Consider the following 21,741-nt stretch of genomic DNA (forward strand, 5'->3'; position numbering starts at 1 on the left):
AGTTTCTTCTTCATATGGAAGGCATGCTCAGTTGGATTTAAATCAGGTGACAGGTTTGGCTGTACAAGAATTTTCCATTTAGCTTTAAGAAACTCCCATGTTGCCTTAGCAGTATGTTTGGAATCATTATCTTGTTGCAGGATGAAGCGTCATCGAATGAGTTTGGAGGCATTTACTGGAACTTGAGCAGAAAAGATGTTTCAATAAACCTCCGAATTCATTGTGCAACTGCCATCAGCAGTTACATCATCAATGAAGATAAGTGTGCCACTACCTGTGGCAGCCATACATGCCCAAGCCATAACCCCCCCTACCACCATGTTTAACAGATGAGCTGGTATGCTCGTCTGTCCATAACACCTTTTTCCAGAATTCTACAGGCTCTTTTTGCAAACTCTAATCTGGCCACTGTTGTGACTAACTAGCAGTTTGCATCTTGCAGTGCGGCTTCTGTATTTCTGTTCATGAAGTCTTCTGAGGGTATTGGTCTCTGACAAAGACACACCTGCCTTCTGAAGAGTGTTTCTCATCTGTTGGACAGGTGTCTGCAGATTTTTCTTCACCATAGTGAGGATTTGTCTGCCATCAGCAGTGGAGGTTTTCCTTTGCCATTAGGCTGATGCCACACCAGGCGTAGGGCTGATTTTTTCGGGTGCAGGCACATGTAGGCGATATACGCACGAAAACGCGAGAGAATGCAAAGTCTCGCGTTTTCATGCGTATATCGGCTACATGTGCCTGCACCCGAGCGTATCCCATTCATTCAGGTGCAGGCACAAGTAGCAGGCGTAGGGCTGAATTTTTGGCAAGCGTTTTTCCGCTTGCCGAAAAAATCAGCCCTACGCCTGGTGTGGCATCAGCCTTACAGAGCTCACCAGTGCATTCTTTCTTCTTAATGATATTCTAGACAGCTGATTTGTGTAATCCTAACCTTTGACTGATGTCTCTAATCTTCTTGCTCGGGTTCAGGCACTTGTAGCCGATATCCGCATAAAAACACGAGAGAATGCAAAGTCTCGCGTTTTTACGAGTATTTCAGCTACATGTGCCTGCACCCGAGCGTATTCCATTCATTCTGGTGCAGGCACAGGTAGGGGCACATGGTGCGTATGGCGCATATTTTCGGCAAGCGTTTTTCAGCTTACCAAACATGTACACCATACGCCTGGTGTGGCATCAGCCTAATGGTAGAAGCAGCCTAGGGATATCTTATCTCTGCACTAATGAAGCAATGCAACCCAATGCAAGCCAATTGTCCCAAACATTATAGTGCCCTGAAATGCTACATGGTTAAAACTAAAATGTATGCAAATAACTTTAAAACAAAGTCTGGAATGTGCACTTTAATCCCATCTAAACTGTATGTTTTAAAACTTCACACTGAGGGGTCACTGGAAATTAGCAGCAGGATGTGCCAACATGGACACTGTATACATAGCCCTCTTAACCTCTTCTATGGAAATGGGGTCCCTGACTGTATTAATGTATTAATGTATTAAATATTTTTTGGGGCAACGTTCCATAGCAGCCACATTAGCACCTGAAAACACCACCGAGGGTCACTGAAATATGAGGATAGGTAAATATTTAAACGGCCATAAAAGGCTTGGTCCTGCGCTGGGAGAAGGGTTAGGGGCCAAATTCAAATTTGCACAGAAATTGCTTCATCTATCAACTGGTACATGGGAAGCTCTGTATTGGGAACTTCTCCACAGCCTAAATGTGCGCATTCCTTGACTCAGTGTGACAGCAAGTTCTGCCTCGCTGACAGGTACGCTAACCACGCCCCTTATACCTCTGGCCTCACCTCAGCTCTCAAGCTCCTATAGCTCCACCCCTTTACCTCGTATCCACGCCCACACAAAGTCAGGCCGGGAATTGGCAGGTAAGTCATTGCCGAAGTTCCTCATGTTCCAGGCGGTAGTTACCCGCTTCTCCTCCCGGGCCCTGCCGGCTCTGGCCGCGGTGCTGCTGCGCAGGAATGAGAGGGGCGAGAAGGAGGCGCGGCGGGAGAGAAGACCCAAAAGCTGGAGGGTGACTAACGAGGGGCGGGAGGGATATGTTATAGGTGGGCTGCAGACTTATGGCTTTCTATAGCTGTCTGTCTCTGAGTCTCTGTATATTTGTGTCATCTGTCTCTGTCTTTCTGTCTGTCTCTATTCCAGTAACAGGCTCAGAGGGGGAACGGCTCAATGATAATGGGAGGTGGGTGATATTGACTGGGGCAATGCCATTAGTCTGCATGGGGAGGAAGGTATTTATGGGCACTTTGAGTGAGACAGGGCAGTGTCCCTACAGGTGCCCCATAAATATGTGTGTGTTAGGCTTAGTCCTTTAGTTGTCAGCCACTTGTAACTAACAGATCACTATCAATAGATAATGTTAAATCAATAACTACTGCTCCCCCAGCATGCCCCCGCCCCAGCATGCCCCCCAGCATGCCCCCCAGCTATCTATATGAAGCTGTGAAATGCCACTGGCCGAGGTTCAGGATCAGGTGCCATTGCCTGTCTATGTGGAATGCTGGGAGGCCCTGCTGAGGGCAAGGTGTAGTCATTGCATGACAGGTGCCACCCTGTAAAGCTGCACGTGCCAAGATACCGCTGTGTCTATATCGTGTGCCAAATTAAATGCTCATCAGCTCATTCACCTGTTTGTATGATATTATTGCTGTAGGTGTGGCAGGAGTATATACTAGTACTGAATACTGATATTTGTGTCTCTTTGTCACTGCAGAAAGAAGTCCACCCTTATTATAACCTGAGTGTGACAGTGTTGGGAGCTAAGAACATACATGGAGCTGATTTGTGTAAGTGGTGGGGATAATGTGGGACGAGACTGCCATACTGGGTACTGTAACAAGGATTAATTCTAATGAAATAGCTCACTAACTGTGCAGATGGTTAGGGATGAAATTCTTTGGATATATTATGTTTATGTATATGGTGCCTTATGTACTGCTTTACAGAGTGAAACTGAATACAAATATATGCAGTGTTTCACCCAATCCAGTTATTATTGGTATGGTTGACTACACTTTGCCTTTAATAAGTGGATTCTATTCTGCGTACTCTAATTCCATATCAGAGTGTACTATTTATTTTTCCTTCCATCTCATGATATCTATAGTCAAACATAGTCACAAAAAAAGCCATAGAAATGCACAGATTGCTGCTGTAAATGTGTATAAAATCAGGAAGGAGCTGCATTAGTTCCACTGCTGGGGGGTCTTTATTTTCTTGTTCAGCAACTACTGTATAATAAAAATATGAATGATTCCAGGACTATAGCACAAGAGGTCATTTATGAATGTATCCATAACTGCAGTTGCTTTAAAATGAATGCAATGTAAAGCACATGTTGATGCAATTTATTAAGATATGTGCATTCAAACACACCCCTGTGCTTCTGTATGGGTGCAACTTGCTTCCATCCTTGCTTTCTGTTAAATGGTGCTTAAGTGCACCTCTTGACGCTGAGGATTTCTGGAGCTACCAACCTGGCAGTAGCTCCATAGCGGCTTGCATCACCAGATACACCAGACACACCAGACTTGGTCCCTACATATCGGATGCAGACGCCATGTTAAACACACACTTCAGAAGTGATGCAGTGTTTACTCTGGGAATGCTAGAAGTAACAAGCAATTGTGTCCATTTTGAAGCATTGAACACAATTGCTCTGTGTTCGGTTGCAATGCTTTTGGAATTGTTGGAAAAAACAGCGAACTGCATCTGAAATTGTACTTTGCACAATGTGCTTGCATTTGTAAGTGACCCCTCAAAAATGTTTAGGGTTAATGGGAATGCACACAGCTGGTTTTCAGCTTGGAAAAATAGTAAATTTTGCCTTTGGTCCCAGCCTCAGAAAGGGCCCATGACCAGAAAGTCTCCTTGATAAAATAATTGTAAATTACATTATGCTAACTTGTTTGTATTTTTATCAGGGGTGTCCAAATTGTAGTCCTTCTAGCTACTTCTCCATGCCACCTTAGCTGTTGTGGCTGCTGGGAGCTGTAGTGGCTTTATTTAAGTTGTTTTTTTATTTAAAACTCCATGCATAACTCGAAATAGTGTGAAATTGTGAATTGCTGCCTTTTTGATGCTCCCTGCTATTTTTGCCTTTGACAATTTTTTTTTTTTTTTCAGTATCTAAAGCAGATTGCTATGTGCAGTTGCGGCTTCCCACAGCCTCCCCTCTGGCTTCCAGGACTGCCGTGGTGTACAACTCCAGTGATCCTGAATGGAACGAAACATTCAAATATCGCATTCATGGAGCTGTAAAGGTAAAGAAACCCTGGACAATGCATTACATAATTCAGCACTGAAAGTGTAATTTATAAAATGCTATGATATGCTAGCTAAAGAATGAAATGTCTTATCCTTAGCATGCAGCTGTGTGGTATCTCTGAACTGTAATATTCATGCTCATTTGGCATATGCTCATTGTCCTGTGTCTTTTTTTAGGGCAGGTATACCATAAATGTCACACGCAACAAAAATTTGGGCATCACTCTCCCTTGTTGTGCCCAACTCCTATGCCCAGTTCACCACCTGATTATTAATCTGAATCGCTCTATTTACAATTATCCCTCAACCTTTGTATATAATTATTGCCTTTGTCCCTTTCATACTGCAACTTTATTATATTTTAGCAGTAAAAGACAAACATTTTAGTGTCTAAGGGCCCCCAATACATCCTGGAATTTCAAGCCCAAGCAAAAAAAAAAAAAATAAATTAAAAAATTATCTGGGCTGTTGTGTGTGAATGCTTCAAAAACAAAGCAAAGATGAACCACAACATTTGTGAGCTGACCATCAAGGTTCAGTTGTAGAGGAACTTCCACTTTTCATTTGCACACACAGTGGTCAGTGTCACACAGCGTGACTGCAGCGCTTTCCGTTCTTATGTTTGGCATATCAAGACTAAAGCCCCATGGGTGCAGGCCTCTTTCAGCTTCCATAGGAGCACCTTTATTTTTATTGGTTTATAAGTCCATGTGTGCGAGAATCCCTGTAGTGTATAATAAAGTGTGTGTGTGTATAGGAATTTGTAGCTTGTCTTTTGATGTTTTACAATATATATTATTATAGAGAAGAGAGCACAATATGCAGGGCTCAGTAAAGCAAGAATTCAGTACACTTATGAGAGGAACACTATTCTGTATTATGGTTGGGACCTATTACAATATTAATTTTGTTACTTTGTAAACATATTGAATCATGCTTTGTGGCTGTGATAGATGTTTGGCTAGAGTTGGGCCTTGTTTTTCATTTGGTGACGGGTTATATATACTCTAAAGGCTGTTAATTGGCAGAGGGTGCATTCTCTTAGCCCGACAAAGTGAGCATGTTTTCTCCCACAGTGCACCATTTCCTCCCCCCCCCCCCCCCAAGAAATCATGCATCATTACAAGCAGGCGTTGAATTGGATGCAATTGTGCTGTTTCTGACTGTTGTGCACCATGTCTGAATCTGCAACTCCAACCACACTGTGAAAATATTAGGATACCATTATGACAGTGTTCGGCGTACTAGATACAAGTGCACTGCATCTGTTGACGCTGAGGGAACCCTGCATGTGGCAGTAGCTTTAGGGTTCACAGACGCAGCAGCGCTCAGTTCAGAACAGAAGCAGGAAGAAATGTTTGCTGCTGAGTGCAACTATATGGAATTGTGTGGAGCACATTTGGACACAAGTACCTTTAATAAAAGTGGTTTTAGACACAACTTCCTGTGAGGAAAAGCATAAATTGCCCTCTGTGTCTGTGGACTTAAAGGAGCCCTAATATTTGTTAGTTTTAAGTAGATACTAACTTAAAAAACACCCATGTTCCAGTGCCGGTTTGTATTGTTTTGAATGGAAAAACATGGCAGGGAAAACTTACAAAATTGCTTTGTGCCATAGACCTAAAGTAACATTAGTGGCTACCTGTAGTGTATCTTTTATAGGTCTGCATCATGCTTTCTAACTTAATTAAAGGGGATGTAAAGTCATTTATTAAACTGCATATGTAGGTTCTTTATATAACTTTGTATTATATGTCGGTTAAAAATATTGTACCTGTTCTAGATACAAGCTATAATTTCTGCAGCTTTCCTTTCTCTCCCTTGATTGCGATTCCCCCTCGAAGTTCAGCGGCCGCTGGTTGTCCTACTCCCTGGTGCTCTGAGGGGCAGCAATTCCAGAACAAATATGTACTTACACAAATGCGATGGTTAAACCCCTTGACCCCTGTGTAATAGTTAGGCAATGGAGGGGCTGCCAATAAATCACATGTGAGTTGGACGGCCAGCAACACTGAACATCAAGGGGGATCGCGATCAAGGGAGATATAGGAAAGCTGCCGAAACTATCTTAAATCTAAGGACAGGTAAACATTACAAATATTACAAAATTGTGTAATTTAGTACTATGAACCTATATATGCATTTTTAAAAAATTACTTTACATCTCCTTTAAGCAAAAGTCTCACGTGACCAGTTGCATGAATAGTTATTTTTCGTGTGTGAAAGAAACAGGGCTTTACACTGAAAATACTCTATCAGTAAGAAAACTTGATAGAATGTACTAAATATGGTGAAGAGGAAGCATGGCTGAAGAAAAGCAGGAATGCCCACAGTACTTTTGAAACAAATATATGTATAAAAATGGAATTAGCCAGTAAAAAATAAGAATTTTGATAATCAATTTACAGTGTATAATTAAATCGACACTCCACTGTCTCAGCTTGTACTGATGTTATTTCTTTAGAGGAGGATTTTGTGGTATAATTATAGAGAAACAAAAAAAAGAAATGTGTGAGCTAGGGGCTTTACAGTTGGGCTAAAGAATGTTACTGCTTCATTGATATTGTCTATAATGGAATGTGTTGTGCTTTTTGGGGGTGTGGGAGGGGACTGTGCTTTTTAGGGGTGTGGGAGGGGTACAGAAAGTATTGCTATATACAGGCTGGATTATAGAAAAAAGTGAAAGCAGTCAATTGATTTGAATAAACTATTGGTTGAATTTGGCAGTATAGCATTGATCAGTTCCCCACGTGTTTAACTGAATCAGTGGTTTGTTCAACCGTGTGTGCTCAGTTCTAGTTAAGAAATCTATAAGAAATGATTTATTGGGGCAACTGCTGCTGTCCATGAAAACGGGCTTATCAGAGGAAGGTAATCTGGCAGCTCCCACTAATTTATTCACTAAAAAGGAATAGTGATTTTTTTTTGTGATGTCAGCCAGTTTGTGTTATGACTTGGTTACCTTGTACATCTGTAAAACAGTCAGACTTTTCCAGCTTAAGCTTCTAACAACGTTTTCTTCTTTTTCTTGTAGAATATTCTTGAGCTCACACTTTATGACCGAGATGTTGTACTGGATGATAAGCTTTCTTCTGTGGTTTTTGACATAGGACACATAAAGCCTGGACATAGCTCTAAGCGAGTCTTCAAACTTGGCCCAAAGGTGAGTGGACGAGTGTGTGTTTGTGCACGCATGAATTTGGCATGTAATTTTTACAATGAATAAGTTATTTTAGAGACTTCTACCGCAGTTAAGGTTAAGAAAAATAATTCCTGCGACACAGAACCATTGGATCATAGTATTTGAAAAGAGAGACGAGTACAGCAAGTTCACCTTTTTGTCCAACTGAAATTCCACCTGAAGTGTCTCCAGTTCAGACTGGGAACAATTCCTTCCTGACTACAAAAGGGCAAACAAATCAATCCCCAGGATCAGTTTTTTTTTAAGTTTGTAACCCGGCACCAAACAGCTTTCCCACCATATATGGAATACCTATCAGCATTATACTTTATACACAGTTCTGTAGTGTTTTAAAGGGGTGGTTCACCTTTAAATTAACTTTTAGAATGTTATAGAATGTCCAGTTCTTAGCAATGTTTCAACTGGTCTTAGTTTTTGGAAAGTTATTTAATTATTTGCCCTCCTCTTATGCCGCTTTCAAATGGGGGTCACTGCCCCCGGCAGTCAATAAAACGTTTGCTCTGTGAGGCTGCAGTTATTGTTATTGTTATTTTTTTATTACTTATCTTTATATTGAAACCCTCTCCTATTCATTTTCCAGTTTTTCATTCAAACCACTGCCTTGTTGTTAGGGAAAACAAGACCCTACCAACCAGATAGCTGGTAAAATTCCAAACCGGAGAGCTACTAAACAAAAAGCTAAATGATTAAAAAAAAAATCACAAATAATTAAAAATTAAGACCAGTTGCATATTGTCTCAGAATAGCACTCTCTATCACATACTTAAAGTTAATTTAAAGGTAAACAACCTCTTTAAGCTGGGCTTGGGGTCATTTCCTACGGATGATGTTTTGGCTACTGTATTTTATTTTTTGATCTTGTTATTTACAGGAGTCTCTGGAAGTAGAATTCTCCCTTGAGAAAAGGTAAGAGGCCATATACTGATTTTTTTGGGATGGCAAGGGGGCATGATTTCTGCCTACCTTCCATGATGGTTTTCTGTATATTATTCAAGTTTAACTAAAGTAACAACTTCATTCCGCAGTAAAGAACCCCCTACTCAGATTATCACCAATGGAGTTCTTGTGGTAAGTGATGTTTCTGCTTCATACAGATACTTCCTATCTATTGTGGTTTATTTTTGGACAATTTTAATTATATTATTTGTTGATATACATACAGCAGACTGCTTGATGTATCGTTCTGCCTTAATAGTGCTATTGATCAATAGTACTGAGAAAGAAAAAAAAAGTTACAAACAACAAGTTCAGATTTGTAACCCAAATATAGTGTCTGGGATCCAGGCATTGCTGGGAGAAAAATAACTGGCAACCATAAGTTCTGTGGTTCAAGAGTTTTTCTTTGAAGTCTATGTTAATTATTTTTGTTTTTAAAGAATTTAATAAAAGACCCATTTTTTCCAGTTGCTAGCTGTGATTAGCCTAGCTGCCATTAATATATGCTCTTAGGGTGTTATGTTAACAACGCTGTGCTTGTTGCTTTGTAGAGAGCCAGGTGTATGGCTTTGTACATTTCTTGTGGTGGAAGTTAGTGAGGGGTTTACCATGTCTGGTCAGCGAGTACAGAGTCATAACCCCTTTACTCGTCCACCATGAGAATGTTTCCCTAGAAAGTCTGGGTGGGACCGGTCGATTACCAGGGGGGTAAGTGGTGATGATGTGGAGTTAAATGGAACTTCTTCTGTAGTGTGCACCATTTATAAAGCATGTCCATTGTAATTGAAGAAGGGTCTCTGAGGTGATTGAAGGGTTTCTTTTGTAACCACATTATGTATTGTAGTGAATATGGGTATATTAAATTGTCCTCTGTTTGGACCCAAAATGGTTAATTCTAACTTTCACCCATTGATAAATAAGATTCTAAAAATCCCATAGGAATGAATAGAAAGTTTTTTGTGGTGAGATCTAATAACACATTTTGATAAATCTGCCCCTGAATGTTAAGATATAGACTCCTTCACATTATCAAAATATATTTTTGTTCTATTGAAGCTACTAATTTAAGCATCCAATATAATGTAAAATATAATGTATTTGTACTTTAGGCTCACCCCTGTTTATGTGTTCATGGGAATATCCACAGGGGAGGAGACCTAAATTCTCCAAGAGGTAAGATGGGAGTGTGTGACTTCTTTTTCACTTTTTATTTCATGAAAATGGATCTCTGATGTAGAACATGTGTTTGTCTTTTGGGAGCCCAAAGAGGAAAGGCCAGATTCCTGTCTCACTGAAACAAGGAAACTTTAAGTCTGGTCTTTAAAACCTCTCCATGTTTTATGACCTATATTATGCTAAAGAAATAAAAAACATTCTGATCTGTAATTGTACAAATGAGTGTTTTGACTACAGTGTAATACTAACAAGGAAAAGTACAATGACATTGGGTTAGGATTGGGTGGGGTGGGAAATTCCTGATTTGCATGACATAATGCTGGATTCTGTTTGGAGATTTCTTGAACCTATTATTAGGTTTGGAACTCATTCTCTGAAGGTGAATATTGTTTACATTTGATCTGTAGGCTATGAAATTGAATATACCCTGTATCTATATAGGAAATCAGATGCTGCAGCTGTCCATGCCCGGATCCTATGAAAAGCAGATATGTACTCCATTTTCCTCCCTGTCATCGCAGGAACAGGGGGCTCCCTTTGTGTTTCATGCTGACAAAGACATAGCCCCACAGTTAAACGTGCACCTACTGAAGACTGTGCGACTTGGAGAGGTGAGATACCATGTGGAAACCCTTTCAGATACATCTAAAAGATGTCTTTTATGTCAAATCTCCAATGCACTTTTGGTTTGTTAAAGAATGACTTGGATCCTGAGCTAGAAAAGCAAATTCTATTGGTAGGAGAAAGTTCCGTACCGGTTTCATCACTGCCTGAAGGGAAGGAGCAAGGGATCAACCTACAGCTCTCCAAGGTAAACTGGAAAAGTCAGTGGAGCACTTTTTTGACCGCTCTTTCTTACCTTATAAATTTGTACCAGACAGGAATAAAACAGACCGTGTGGACACTTTTGAGATATGGACAAAGTGGTTAATGTCACAAGAGGCATTTAGAAAATTGTGGTGTCAAACCACCTCTCGCTAATCTATGCTGTTTTCCGCCTAAAGGCAGCTGCGTTTGAGACTACACGTGTGACTTTAGCCTTAAAACAACAAAACAAATAACTACCCAGAAGTTTAAAATGTTTCCTTTATGAAAACCATGACTCAGGGCAAATAGCTTATTCTCATTCGTGTCCCAACATATTTACTGCACATGGAACTCCAAGGTGGCTTGTAATATCCTAATATTTTACAACAGGGGCTAGATTATTTATTATTATAAATTATCTCAGTGATTCATGTGACAAAAATTACATCACTAAGCTCTGATTATAGCTGATGACACCACTAAGCACCCTTTAGAAGGATATACTTTACAGGAAAATCATGGCTCTTATTTATTGTATATGAAAAATTCTCTTTGCTTTTTTTAACTTTTGAATGGCTCTTGTTTTTATCCTAGGATCACAGCCTTGAGATGAATGTAACAACAGAGGAAGAGTAAGTGACATTCCAGCAATGCTTGCTCTGTTATTCTCTGTTATTTCTCTGATTCATGAACCGATAAGGTGGGAATTCCAACAGAAATATTTTAACTAAGGATAAAAAATAAATATGCTCATTAGATACCGACCCTTCATTTTATATGATGCATATACCCATTTTCTCCCATTCATTTTTCTAAGTCTTGATTCACGCATTATCACCTGGATACTAGAACCTTTTGCACACCTGCCTGCCTTCTTCTTTTGATGCCCATGTTTTTGCCTTTTCAGTCAGCCAGACATTCATTATATTGTTAAAGAATTTTCCAATCTTGTTTCTGCATCTAGTAATCGGGAACTTGACATACGCCTTGGTTTTGAGCTGTCCCTTGGAGAAAGAGAGTATTTAGAAAAGAGAAAGAAAGTTGCTGCACGTTGCCTTCAAGAGGTTTTGAAGCTGGATAGCACTTCTAGTGTCAATGAGGTGAATTCTGTTGGATTTTCATTACCAGGCGGTAATCAGCTTTAAGGGTTAAGTGAATATTTCCCAATTAGTGCATCACATAGGCCCCAGTGATACCCAAGAACTTTGGTGAAGAAGATTTATTGTTTATTTATATTTGTTCACAGAGTTTCATAGAAATATTTTGTTCCAGTGAAACCTAGGATTCTTGCTAAACCAGCATTCATTATATCAGCAGAGAAAAATCACCCTTCATCTATTTGAATTGCCACTTAAATAAGCCCAACATTGGCCATCAAGAAAATAAGGACAAAGTTTTTCTTTCTTACATCCCCCATGTGTCACTGCATAGGAGAGGTCAGAATATGAGCAAGCACTGACAGGAGGAGGCTATGTATGCTGTAATCCTTGAAGCTCTATTACCCGAACTTTTGATTGGGTAGAGTGAGAGATTTAAAATTCGTTTTAAATTATGGAAAGACACAAACACAAAATCGAAGACATTCATATTACCGAGGAGTTAATTTATACTCTCAAGAAGGAGCTAGAATCATCTGATAAACTGACTACCGTGGTTTGAGGGACCCATATAATATTTCACAGCCTGTATCTTGCATCAGGAGCTCGGTCCCAATACCATATTGCTTACCAGAGATGTTTAAACAATTATGTTTAAGATAATTCTTTATTTTCTGCCCAACAGGTTCCTGTTGTTGCAGTGCTGGGTTCAGGTGGAGGGACGAGAGCTATGACATCTTTCTATGGCAGTCTATTGGGCTTACAAGAGCTGAAGCTGCTGGACAGTGTAACATACATATCTGGAGTGTCTGGATCAACTTGGTATGACCTGGGTTACAATTGTATGTTATATGTGGTATTTTTTTCACAAAAGGGGAAATCATTCATTTCCTTACTTTGGCATTTTCCCAGGTGCATGTCCACTCTTTATGAAGATCCTGATTGGTCCCAAAAAAGTGTTCAGGATCCCATCAGCAGGGCTAGAAAATCTGTGACTGCCAGCAAGAGTGGGGCATTCTCCGCTGAGCGCCTGAAACGCTGCACACAGGAGCTCATAGCCATGGAGAAGGATGGCCACATGGTCAACTTCACTGATCTGTGGGGACTTGTAATAGAATACTTCTTACATCAGAAGGTGCTTAGTGCTGACAGACTATAATCAAAAGGACATTCTAGAATATCATTGTAATAGTTAACACCATGAAACTGTAAAAACTTTAAAACTGTAAATTAAGGAAACCTGTGTCCAAATGACAATACCATTTTTTCCAATGTGTTATAGGAGAACCCTGCCAAGCTGTCAGACCAGCAGGCCTGTGTGTCCAAGTCCCAGAACCCCTATCCCATCTACGCTGGGGTTAATGTGCGCGTGGACATCAACGGGGGAGATTTTGCAGGTTTAAAAATAAATCTCTGTTTTGTAATTGTAGAGACCTGTGTAGGGGGTTCTAACCCGAATAGAAAGTTCTGTGCAGCAGAAACTTAACTCTAAGCAAATTTCCAATATACTTTCATTTCAACTTTTCAAGAATTGCAGCGTCTCTGACCTTTCTGCAACATTTTAATGTTTAACATCGTTTTGATAAGAACCACTAGGGCAATTAAAAAAAAAATGGCAGAAAAGACAGACACTCCTTTTAAATACAATGAATTTAGAAGTAATGTTAAGGCTAGGTTAGGCAACCTTCATGCTACGTTTTTTCTCAGGCCTGTGCTCCTTTTTAGGGTAAACTGCTTGCGCAATAGAATAAAACATGCAGGGTTTACTCTACTGCACATGTGCGTATAAGAATCTGCGCTAGAAGTATCTGCTATACTGGGAAATATGTAAGTAAAATGGCAGCACACAGATTAGACAGTTTTTCCACTGCTTAGTGCAGTTTTCTCCAAACAGTAGCACTGGCCCGGGGGAAAACGTAGTGATTTATTTTACAGGGGAGTGCCTAACATTATGGAACCCTCCCTCCAGTGAACTGCACTTACCTTGTCCTTTAAGGGACATTATCCCTCATATGTTAAGAAAGGCACCAAGTTTGCCCAGGCACAGTAAAAAAAAAAATCTAATTCTATTTATTGCCCATATTTGGTGCCTAAGTCTTGCCGGACCCTGGCACACCGGCTTTATCACTGATATTCAATTGTATCCCTGTAGGAAGAAAAGTGCTGTGATATTTGTTATCAACAAACCTAATCTAAATTAGCAGTTCTGTAATTGCGGAACTGCATTAACCCTTTATTGTAGCCTATACTTAATATACTTTGGACATTTATAATGCAAGCTTGTGCTTGCTGATAATTGTTTTTTAATTATAAGGCAAAGGTGTGCCAAGTGTGGGCAGGTTTTCAGGATACCCAGCCTTTTGGGCTATTATAAACTTGGTTGAATGTTGCACAATTGGCTAGGTAGTCAGCTGGCCAAATTAGCTTTTATCCAACAGATTGATCACTGAGTCATGGAGTCTATTATGCATAGTCTTGTTGTCAGTGAAACACAATACATTAGGCCACATACTCTTACCATCCTATAGTTATACAACTAAAGCAACACTTGGGTTCTATGGAAATTACTGGATGAAGTTTCATGAGATGGAGTTTTACTAAAAATGAAACTTGTGTTTTTTGCCTTTTGAGGTGCACCAATGAAGCACATGGATATTACATAACTTAACCAGAGTCATATGGAGTTGTCACAGGAACTGACCGAAGAGTTCCCTTTGTCACAGTTTATAGTTTTATGATAGAGCTTTAAACTGTATATTGGGAGCTCAACTGTGGAGTTTCCAGATATAAATATAGTGTTTTGATTTCCTAACAGAATGGTGTGAGTTCACCCCACATGAAGTTGGGTTTCGCAAATATGGTGCATTTGTGCGCACTGAGGATTGTGGCAGTGAGTTCTTTATGGGTCACCTGATACACAGACGCAAAGAACCTAAAATCTGCTATTTGCAAGGTAAAGTGCACTAACATATAGCATGCCAAAAGTAAGGGTTAATAGAAGAGGCAGTGCCTAGGGTGCAACAGGGGGTTATGCAGAAGTGTTGATGTTGCCAAGTTTATAGACATGAAAGCTTATATAGATTTCATCATAACAGTTATGGTTAGACAAAAGCCAGGGAGAGGACATACCTCCTGATCTAGGAAGCAGGCCTAGAGTGGCAATCTGTAGATTCTAGCAAATGCCAGAGAGGTTGCTGTAAGGTGCCATAGACAGTCACTATTTAGGGGGCTGTTTGGTCCTCAGTGTACTGGGCCTATTTTGAATCCCAGTCTAAACCTTCAAGGAAGCAATAAATAAATATCTGGTTTGCATTTTTTTGCATTTTGTTCTGCCTTATGGTGGTGTAAGCTATATGCCAGAGAGATAAATATATATGATTAGATTCTGTTGCTGCTTTGTCCTTTTATTCATTTCCCACATTGCACAGCACTAAGTAGTATGATGAACAGACAAAAATAAACTTCTAAGGGCCATGACACAGTGGGATGGCATATGCAGCGCCGGGATTTGCTGAAGTCGCTGAATTTTTCTCTCAAGGCGACTTCAGCAAATCGCGTGCCAGCGTATGGAATTGCGGGGAGATTAGTCGCCCACAACTACGTAGAATTGTCGCGCAGCAACTAATTTCCCCGTGTGTCACTGCCCTAATTGGGCCATTTATTCCTCCAATAGGCATCTGGGGCAGTGCGTTTGCTGCAAACCTTGATGAGATCTGGGCCCATGCGGCTGGCACAGGAATCCGTTGGCTCAGCTCCCTGACAGATGCAATAAGGGTAATAGGTAAGTTGATTCTGATAATCTCTCACATCACAGCAGAAGCACTAAATAGGCTTTAAGTTTGCATAAATATTATTAACTTTATTATATTAGACATGAAAGGGGATTAGGCAGGTAATTTGTATTCATCTTGTTTCTGAAAAAGGGAAGCAGTCCAAAGTAAATAGTAAAACTCCCATAATCTTAGAGTTATCACCCACCAATGCACAGTCTGCTCTCAAATTCTGCTTCTCTTTATCCCACACCCTGTTGTACAGATAATAATGTCCCTTTATTGTTTACCTTCCCTGGGAAACTCAAATTTATATTTATTTATTTTACATTCAGTAATTACTTTGTATTTTATACTGATTATGATGCGACACTAAGCACTGATATTGCAGCACAACTGTGCAAAGCAATCATAACTTTGTTGCAGCTAGAACAGGAAGGTTACTATGAGCCTCACTGGGACATATGTTTCATGGTTTCCGGGACATACGTTACATGGTTTATTTAGATGAACACTAGGGCTCATTTACATCCACAAGCACAAAAAAAAGTGGTGCCAAGCGCAAACTATAGGGAGGAGCAAGGTGCACATTTTAATGCCAAGTACCTTTAGTGAAAGTGGTTTTAGCTGCAACTCACTGTGGGGAAAAGTGCAAGTTACCCAATGTGCTTGTGGACCTAAATGAGCCCCATTGTCTTGATATAAAAAAATGTTTTTCATTATGTCACTGTTAGCCCTAAGGGCAATGGCACATGGCATACATGCTTCATCTATGGCAGGTAAGCAAGTGTTTGTTTTTTTTAAGAGATAAAAAATAAATATTAGCGTATGCTAATTAGGATTTGGATTTGTTTCAGTATTTGGCTGAATCCCTTACAATGGATTTGGTGGTTCGGCCGAGTCCGAAAAACTGGGCTTGGTGCATCCCTACATAGAAAGCTATATTTATTCTGCAGAAAGCTTTACCATACCTGAGTAAAGAGCCATAGAAGCTTTCTCTGTTTATTTAAGATTGCAGCTGCCATTTTAGCTTGGTCTTCATAGCTTCCTGCTGTAGCTCTAGCTGTTGTTAGCTCAGATTACACATTCTTATGGGAGGGAGAGTGAATTCTTATGAATTCATATGGAAGGGAGAGCAAAAAAAGGGAGGGGAAGAAGAGAGAGCTGTGCAGACTCATGCCCCAAACCTGATGGAGCCCTAAAGAAAAGGAAGTCTGATACCAAAGAACATGTTTACAAAAAAGTAGACAAGAAATCCTGTGTTTCTTTTGATAGAGAACTCTGTGCAGCTTTTCTGTGAGTGCTTATGGCTGTATTTATAATAAAATGGCCTGCTACAGCCTGTGCTTTTTTGCCAGTATTGATAGCTGATTTATGCTCTCTAATTCAGTCACATACCATTCTCGTTATCTGCCTGACGTATGCCAGCCCACAAGGGCATTTGATGACATAAACTGCATACTTTGAGCAGCACAAGAATCATCCACGAATCTTGATTGGATTCACTTTTCTGGGGTCATAAAGAACTTCCCCTAATTGTACATTGGAGCGACTTTTAAAACTCAGTCGCGGTGACTAATCGTGGCGATTTAGCTGCTGTATGTTAATATAAATGTTAAAAAAAGTTGCATCAACTAATCTATTTACATTTCATTCCGTTATTTCTCTCTACACAGTTAATCCCTATATCAGACAATTACCTTTTCCCTTCTTGTATGCAATTACTGGAGGCCTTTCAAATTCCGTAATAGGGGTCATTTATCTTTTAGTAGTGAAGAGTGACGCCTAAGGATCTTAGTAATGTGTTTACTCAAGGTGTTATATTGCGTTACAAAGGTGACATGGTTCATACTTAATCTTTTTGTCTTAAGCAGTTTTATAGGCATAAGCATGTGAATAAAAGCTTCAGCATGTTTAGAAACCTTTGCGTCCATTGGGCTGGTATTTAACGATAATCTAGGGAAGTGCGCTGTTGATATTCTGAAAAAGGTACAATATAGGGTCCAATATGGCTCACCCATAATGCAAAAACATCATCGATGTTATGTACCTGTTTTCTACAACCCATCTGAAACCTTTCATTCGTATAAACAAAATCTTATTTCGATTTGATTCATAAAGATGTTTGCATAGGCAGGGGAAGGCGTTTCATGGTTAATTACCTTGATAAAGTGCCGGATCCTAAAGAATATTAGTGGTGCTGTTCCAAATTGTATCCAGTGCCCTACAGACCAGCCAATATGGTATTTAAGGCTTTTTTTTTCTCATCTCAGATGACTGTCGAAAATTACATTGGCGAGATTCATCTCGGCTGAAGACGCGCCTAGTCATGCCAGGAGGATTTGTTTCTAACATGTTCCAAGAGATTTTCAAGTCCCGCTTTACTGCCGGCGAGTGGTACAACTTTACTCGGGGACTGTATCTTTACAAGGACTACTTGGGGGTCCGAGAGTTTTTAGCTTGGAAAGGTATGGCTTGCATTGCTTCCTAACAATTCCATGCTTTCTGCAGTCTCTTGGGGGAATGTAATATACAGTATATAAACAATGGGACAAAAATTTTGTTTTATGACATTGTTGACGTAAGATGGGGCTGTTTGATTTTATATAGTGTTTATGTATATTTAATATATACTAAGCTTGTTGGCGTTTTCTCTCACAATAGTTACAGATATAACATAACAGTGTAAGCTGCGACTTGGAGAGATCTGTTCCATATAAATAATATTTTCATTCTCGTAAAGGATATACACTGGTTTAAATAGCTTTAACACCATTTTTTTACTGGTTATACTGCTGCAGGTAATTATGTCCTTTTTAATTCCATGAATGAATTTAAGTTTGTGAAACAAGTTCTTTCACTCTTGGTATGGGCACAGCCAACACTTATTCTGTACTAATCTCAATAAAACTGGAATAGTAAATAAGAGGTTAAGTATAAAAAAAGCATATAGAGCTTATAAAAAGCATAACGATGGCCTATAAAGTGTACCTTTACTGCCCTTATATCGGTGCGTTGAATAATAAAGCTGGGGCACTGCAATTTTTTAATTACTTAAAGTAAATTGGACCTGTTCCCTCCCATGGAGGCTTTTACAGCAGTGCAGGTAGTTTTTTCAGCTTCTGCCAAAGAGCTGATATAATTTCCTTTATGTCTGCATACATACAGAATGTCCCCATAGGGAGTGGCATGACATGAGCAGACATATTGTACATAAATACCTTTATTCTCTATATTCTCTATATACCCCTATTCAGGTACTCATCTGGATGCCTTCCCCAATCAATTGACTCCAATGGAAGAAAGCTTATATTTGGTAGATGGAGGATTTTCTATTAACTCTCCTTTCCCGCTGGTTTTGCAGCCTGAGAGAGATGTAGATGTCATTCTCTCCTTTAACTACTCATGGGGTGCTCCATTTGAGGTGAGTCTGTTAAAAAAGAATAATGACTCTTTAAACCGGAGACTCTATTTAGCTTTACTGAATTATTTGTCTCTGTGTGAGATTAAAAAGTGCCTTCATCAAATGAATATCTAAGGAATAGCTCAGTTTACATGGTTAAATAGTAGTTGAGGGTGGAATAAGGACACATGCTCATTAAGTTCAACCATTTGCTCAGATTAATAGCTGATATTAAGGAAGGTGAGAAACCTCTCTCTAAACCTGCCTTGAGTTAAAAGAAAGATAGCTTTTGAACCCAAAACGGCAATAGGACAAATCTCAGGATCTATTATTTGTAAATCTTGTATTTTTTGCTATAAGGCACTTAATCCTTTAGTGAAACCATCAAATGTATCTGTCAGTATAACCGCTATAGGAAGGGAGTACCATTTATGTGGGACTGGGGTGTCCAGGGCCTGCCAAGGGCCACCAACTTGAGGGCCTACCACCTTCACTGCAAAAAATCCTTGCAGTTGTTGTCACTATTCCCCTCCCCCAGATGCATACCCCCTCTTCAGTGCCTAAACAGCCCCCCACCAGCCCAATAAATAGTGAGTGCCTATGGCATCTTACAGCAGCCCCTCTGGCATTTTCCAGAATCCACAGATTGCCCACTGGGTTTTCTCCAAGTCCAACCATGAGTACTACAACTACATAGCTGTCCTTGTTCACAAACACATGGCACAGTTAAGGGTTCTTACAGCAGTTTTTGTAAGTGCCAATGGGCATAATCGAGTTTAAGTGAAAGTAGCAAAGCAAAAGAAATCCTAGAAAAGAGTCCCATCCAAGTTCCCATTTGCAAATTCCAGGTTGTGTACAGATCCCAACCTCTGCATTTTAGGGCAGTGCAGGTTGTGATCAGCGTATACATAGAGAGTAAAATGGGACTGGGGCTCAGTGCATGTCTGACAATTTTATTTCTTTTAGGTGCTGCACTTGACCTCCACCTACTGCAGAGAGAGAGGCATCCCTTTCCCTGAAATCACCTTAACTAATGAGGATGAGAAGCAGCCAAAGGAATGCTATGTGTTCATGGACCATAATAACCCTAGAGCTCCCATAGTGCTTCACTTCCCCATGGTCAATAACACGTTCCGCACATTCATAGAACCAGGTATGTATGTTGCACAACTGGGGTGGTGGGAGCTGATTTGTCAAACACCAAGTAATTATAATGGCTAACCTCAGACCCCGCACCAGTACTTGTATAAAAAGATATTTCACTAGCCTCCCTAATTCCTTTTGCAGGAGTTGAGCGGAAGACGGAAGAGGAGAAATTAAATGGAGAAGTAGACTTAACTGGAAAGGAATCGCCATTCCGAACAAAGAACTTTACATATGAGCCACAGCACTTTGACCGTTTGGTAGCAGTGAATCGGTACAATGTACTAAACAGTAGGGAGCAGATTGCAGCAGCGCTAAAGGCAGCAGTGGCACGTAGGAAGGACAAATCAACCAAGCTGCCATCTAAAAAACACATGTGATGGGAAGTCTAAACCTATGGAAGTATATTATGTATTAAATAGCACTGGCTGCTCAGGTGGGTGTGCATCAGGGCTGTGTTATTGTTTGTCCTCAAATGCACAAATCATTTCGTTAGGCTGAGCTATAGTTTGCCTGGATGGTGGTGTATTGTAGAAAGTGACTGTACAGAATGTTCCGTGAATGCAGACTTGTCTCTCTTGGTGGCTGTGCAGAGATCTGCTAGGTATCCGGCTCAGAGTAGAACCTAGGGCTAGCCACATACCTCTGCTGTTACCTTCCCCTAATCCGTGCCCTTGTAACTACGCTTGTTCTTACACAGTGTGCAAATGAATGTGCCTGAAAGAATGCACACAGACAAACATCCGTGTAGCGGCAGCAACAATGGTGGGGCTGAGGTGGCCAGCTGGGTTGCCTATAGATGTGAGATTTGCCCGTCCACATGAATAACTTTAGCATTGTTCACTGTGTTTGGCCAGTGTCCTAAATGAGAGATCTGACAATGCCAACATTCTCATCTACCTGCAAGGAGATTTCCGGCCAGACATATTACTGAAAGGGTGTCAAACCTGCCTTCATAAGGCAGAATCAGCAAGGCCAGCTACAAGTTGAGAATCCACTAAATCAGCTACTTTATGCCAAGAATGCTTTATTTTGCCAAGACTTAGAGGACCAGGACCTCCATTAAGTGAGAATAGGTTTGGTATCTGTTCATCCAGCACCTACAAATAAACTATTTGTCCTATTTCATAGAAGCTGTTTATTCTATACCCTGGATACACACACCTCCCCTTACACCTGCGGGAAGGAATTTTTTTTTTTTTTTTGCCTTTTGATAAAACCACTAATGAAACACCATCGGGCAGCTGCTGAGATTGTAGCTCATTACTTTATTAAATTTTGCAGGCGTTGAATGGTTAGGAAATGGTAGCCATGTGTGTATTTTATTGCTGCTTGCCATTTTTTTTAATGCACTTCAAGATTTCCTATTTCCACTCATTTTTACAGTCCCTGGGTTTGTAGTTTTACATGTTACTTGTACTTCCAAATCCATTATCCAGGAAGTTCTGAATTATGGGAAAGACATCTCCCATTATAAGCAAATAATTCTTTTTTTTTTTTTTTTTAGAAATGATACCTTTTCTCTGTAATAATAAAACAGTACCTTGTACTTGGCCCCAAATAAGATATAATTAATCCTGATTGAAGGCAATACAACCCTATTGGGTTTATTTAATGTTTAAATATATTTTTAGTAGAGGCATGAAGACCCCAATTATGGGAATATCCCTTATCTGGAAAACCCCATGTCCCAAGCATTCTGGATAAGAGATCCCATACATGCACTAGAAACATACTGTATATATAGTATGGGTGCAAAGGTACATGCCATTTTCCTTAAGTCAATTATGACCAAAATGGAACAAAATACAACTTCTAGAATAGCACAATACACACCATGGTATATGCAAAAGCAAGAAAAAAAAAAAAACCCTTTATTATACTTAACACTACAAACAATTGCATACCACAAATGTTA

At 40.0% G+C, this 21,741-nt stretch overlaps 1 protein-coding gene across 1 annotated transcript; it reads left to right on the top strand.

The window, feature by feature from the left end:
- The first annotated feature begins 1,886 nt into the window (after positions 1-1,886).
- On the top strand, positions 1,887-20,953 carry pla2g4f (phospholipase A2 group IVF). The gene is made up of 20 exons (XM_002932839.5): positions 1,887-2,034; positions 2,737-2,809; positions 4,149-4,285; positions 7,324-7,452; positions 8,363-8,397; positions 8,517-8,559; positions 9,537-9,600; positions 10,045-10,214; positions 10,301-10,414; positions 11,005-11,042; positions 11,375-11,510; positions 12,193-12,329; positions 12,420-12,642; positions 12,790-12,904; positions 14,323-14,460; positions 15,181-15,288; positions 17,551-17,745; positions 18,535-18,701; positions 19,647-19,833; positions 19,968-20,953. The coding sequence occupies exons 1-20, from the start codon at positions 1,909-1,911 to the stop codon at positions 20,201-20,203; spliced, it is 2,571 nt and encodes an 856-aa protein (XP_002932885.3). The 5' UTR covers positions 1,887-1,908; the 3' UTR covers positions 20,204-20,953.
- Positions 20,954-21,741: the final 788 nt, after the last annotated feature.

The sequence above is a fragment of the Xenopus tropicalis genome, chromosome 8, assembly GCF_000004195.4.
Source record: "Xenopus tropicalis strain Nigerian chromosome 8, UCB_Xtro_10.0, whole genome shotgun sequence".
NCBI classification, from domain to species: Eukaryota; Metazoa; Chordata; class Amphibia; order Anura; family Pipidae; genus Xenopus; species Xenopus tropicalis.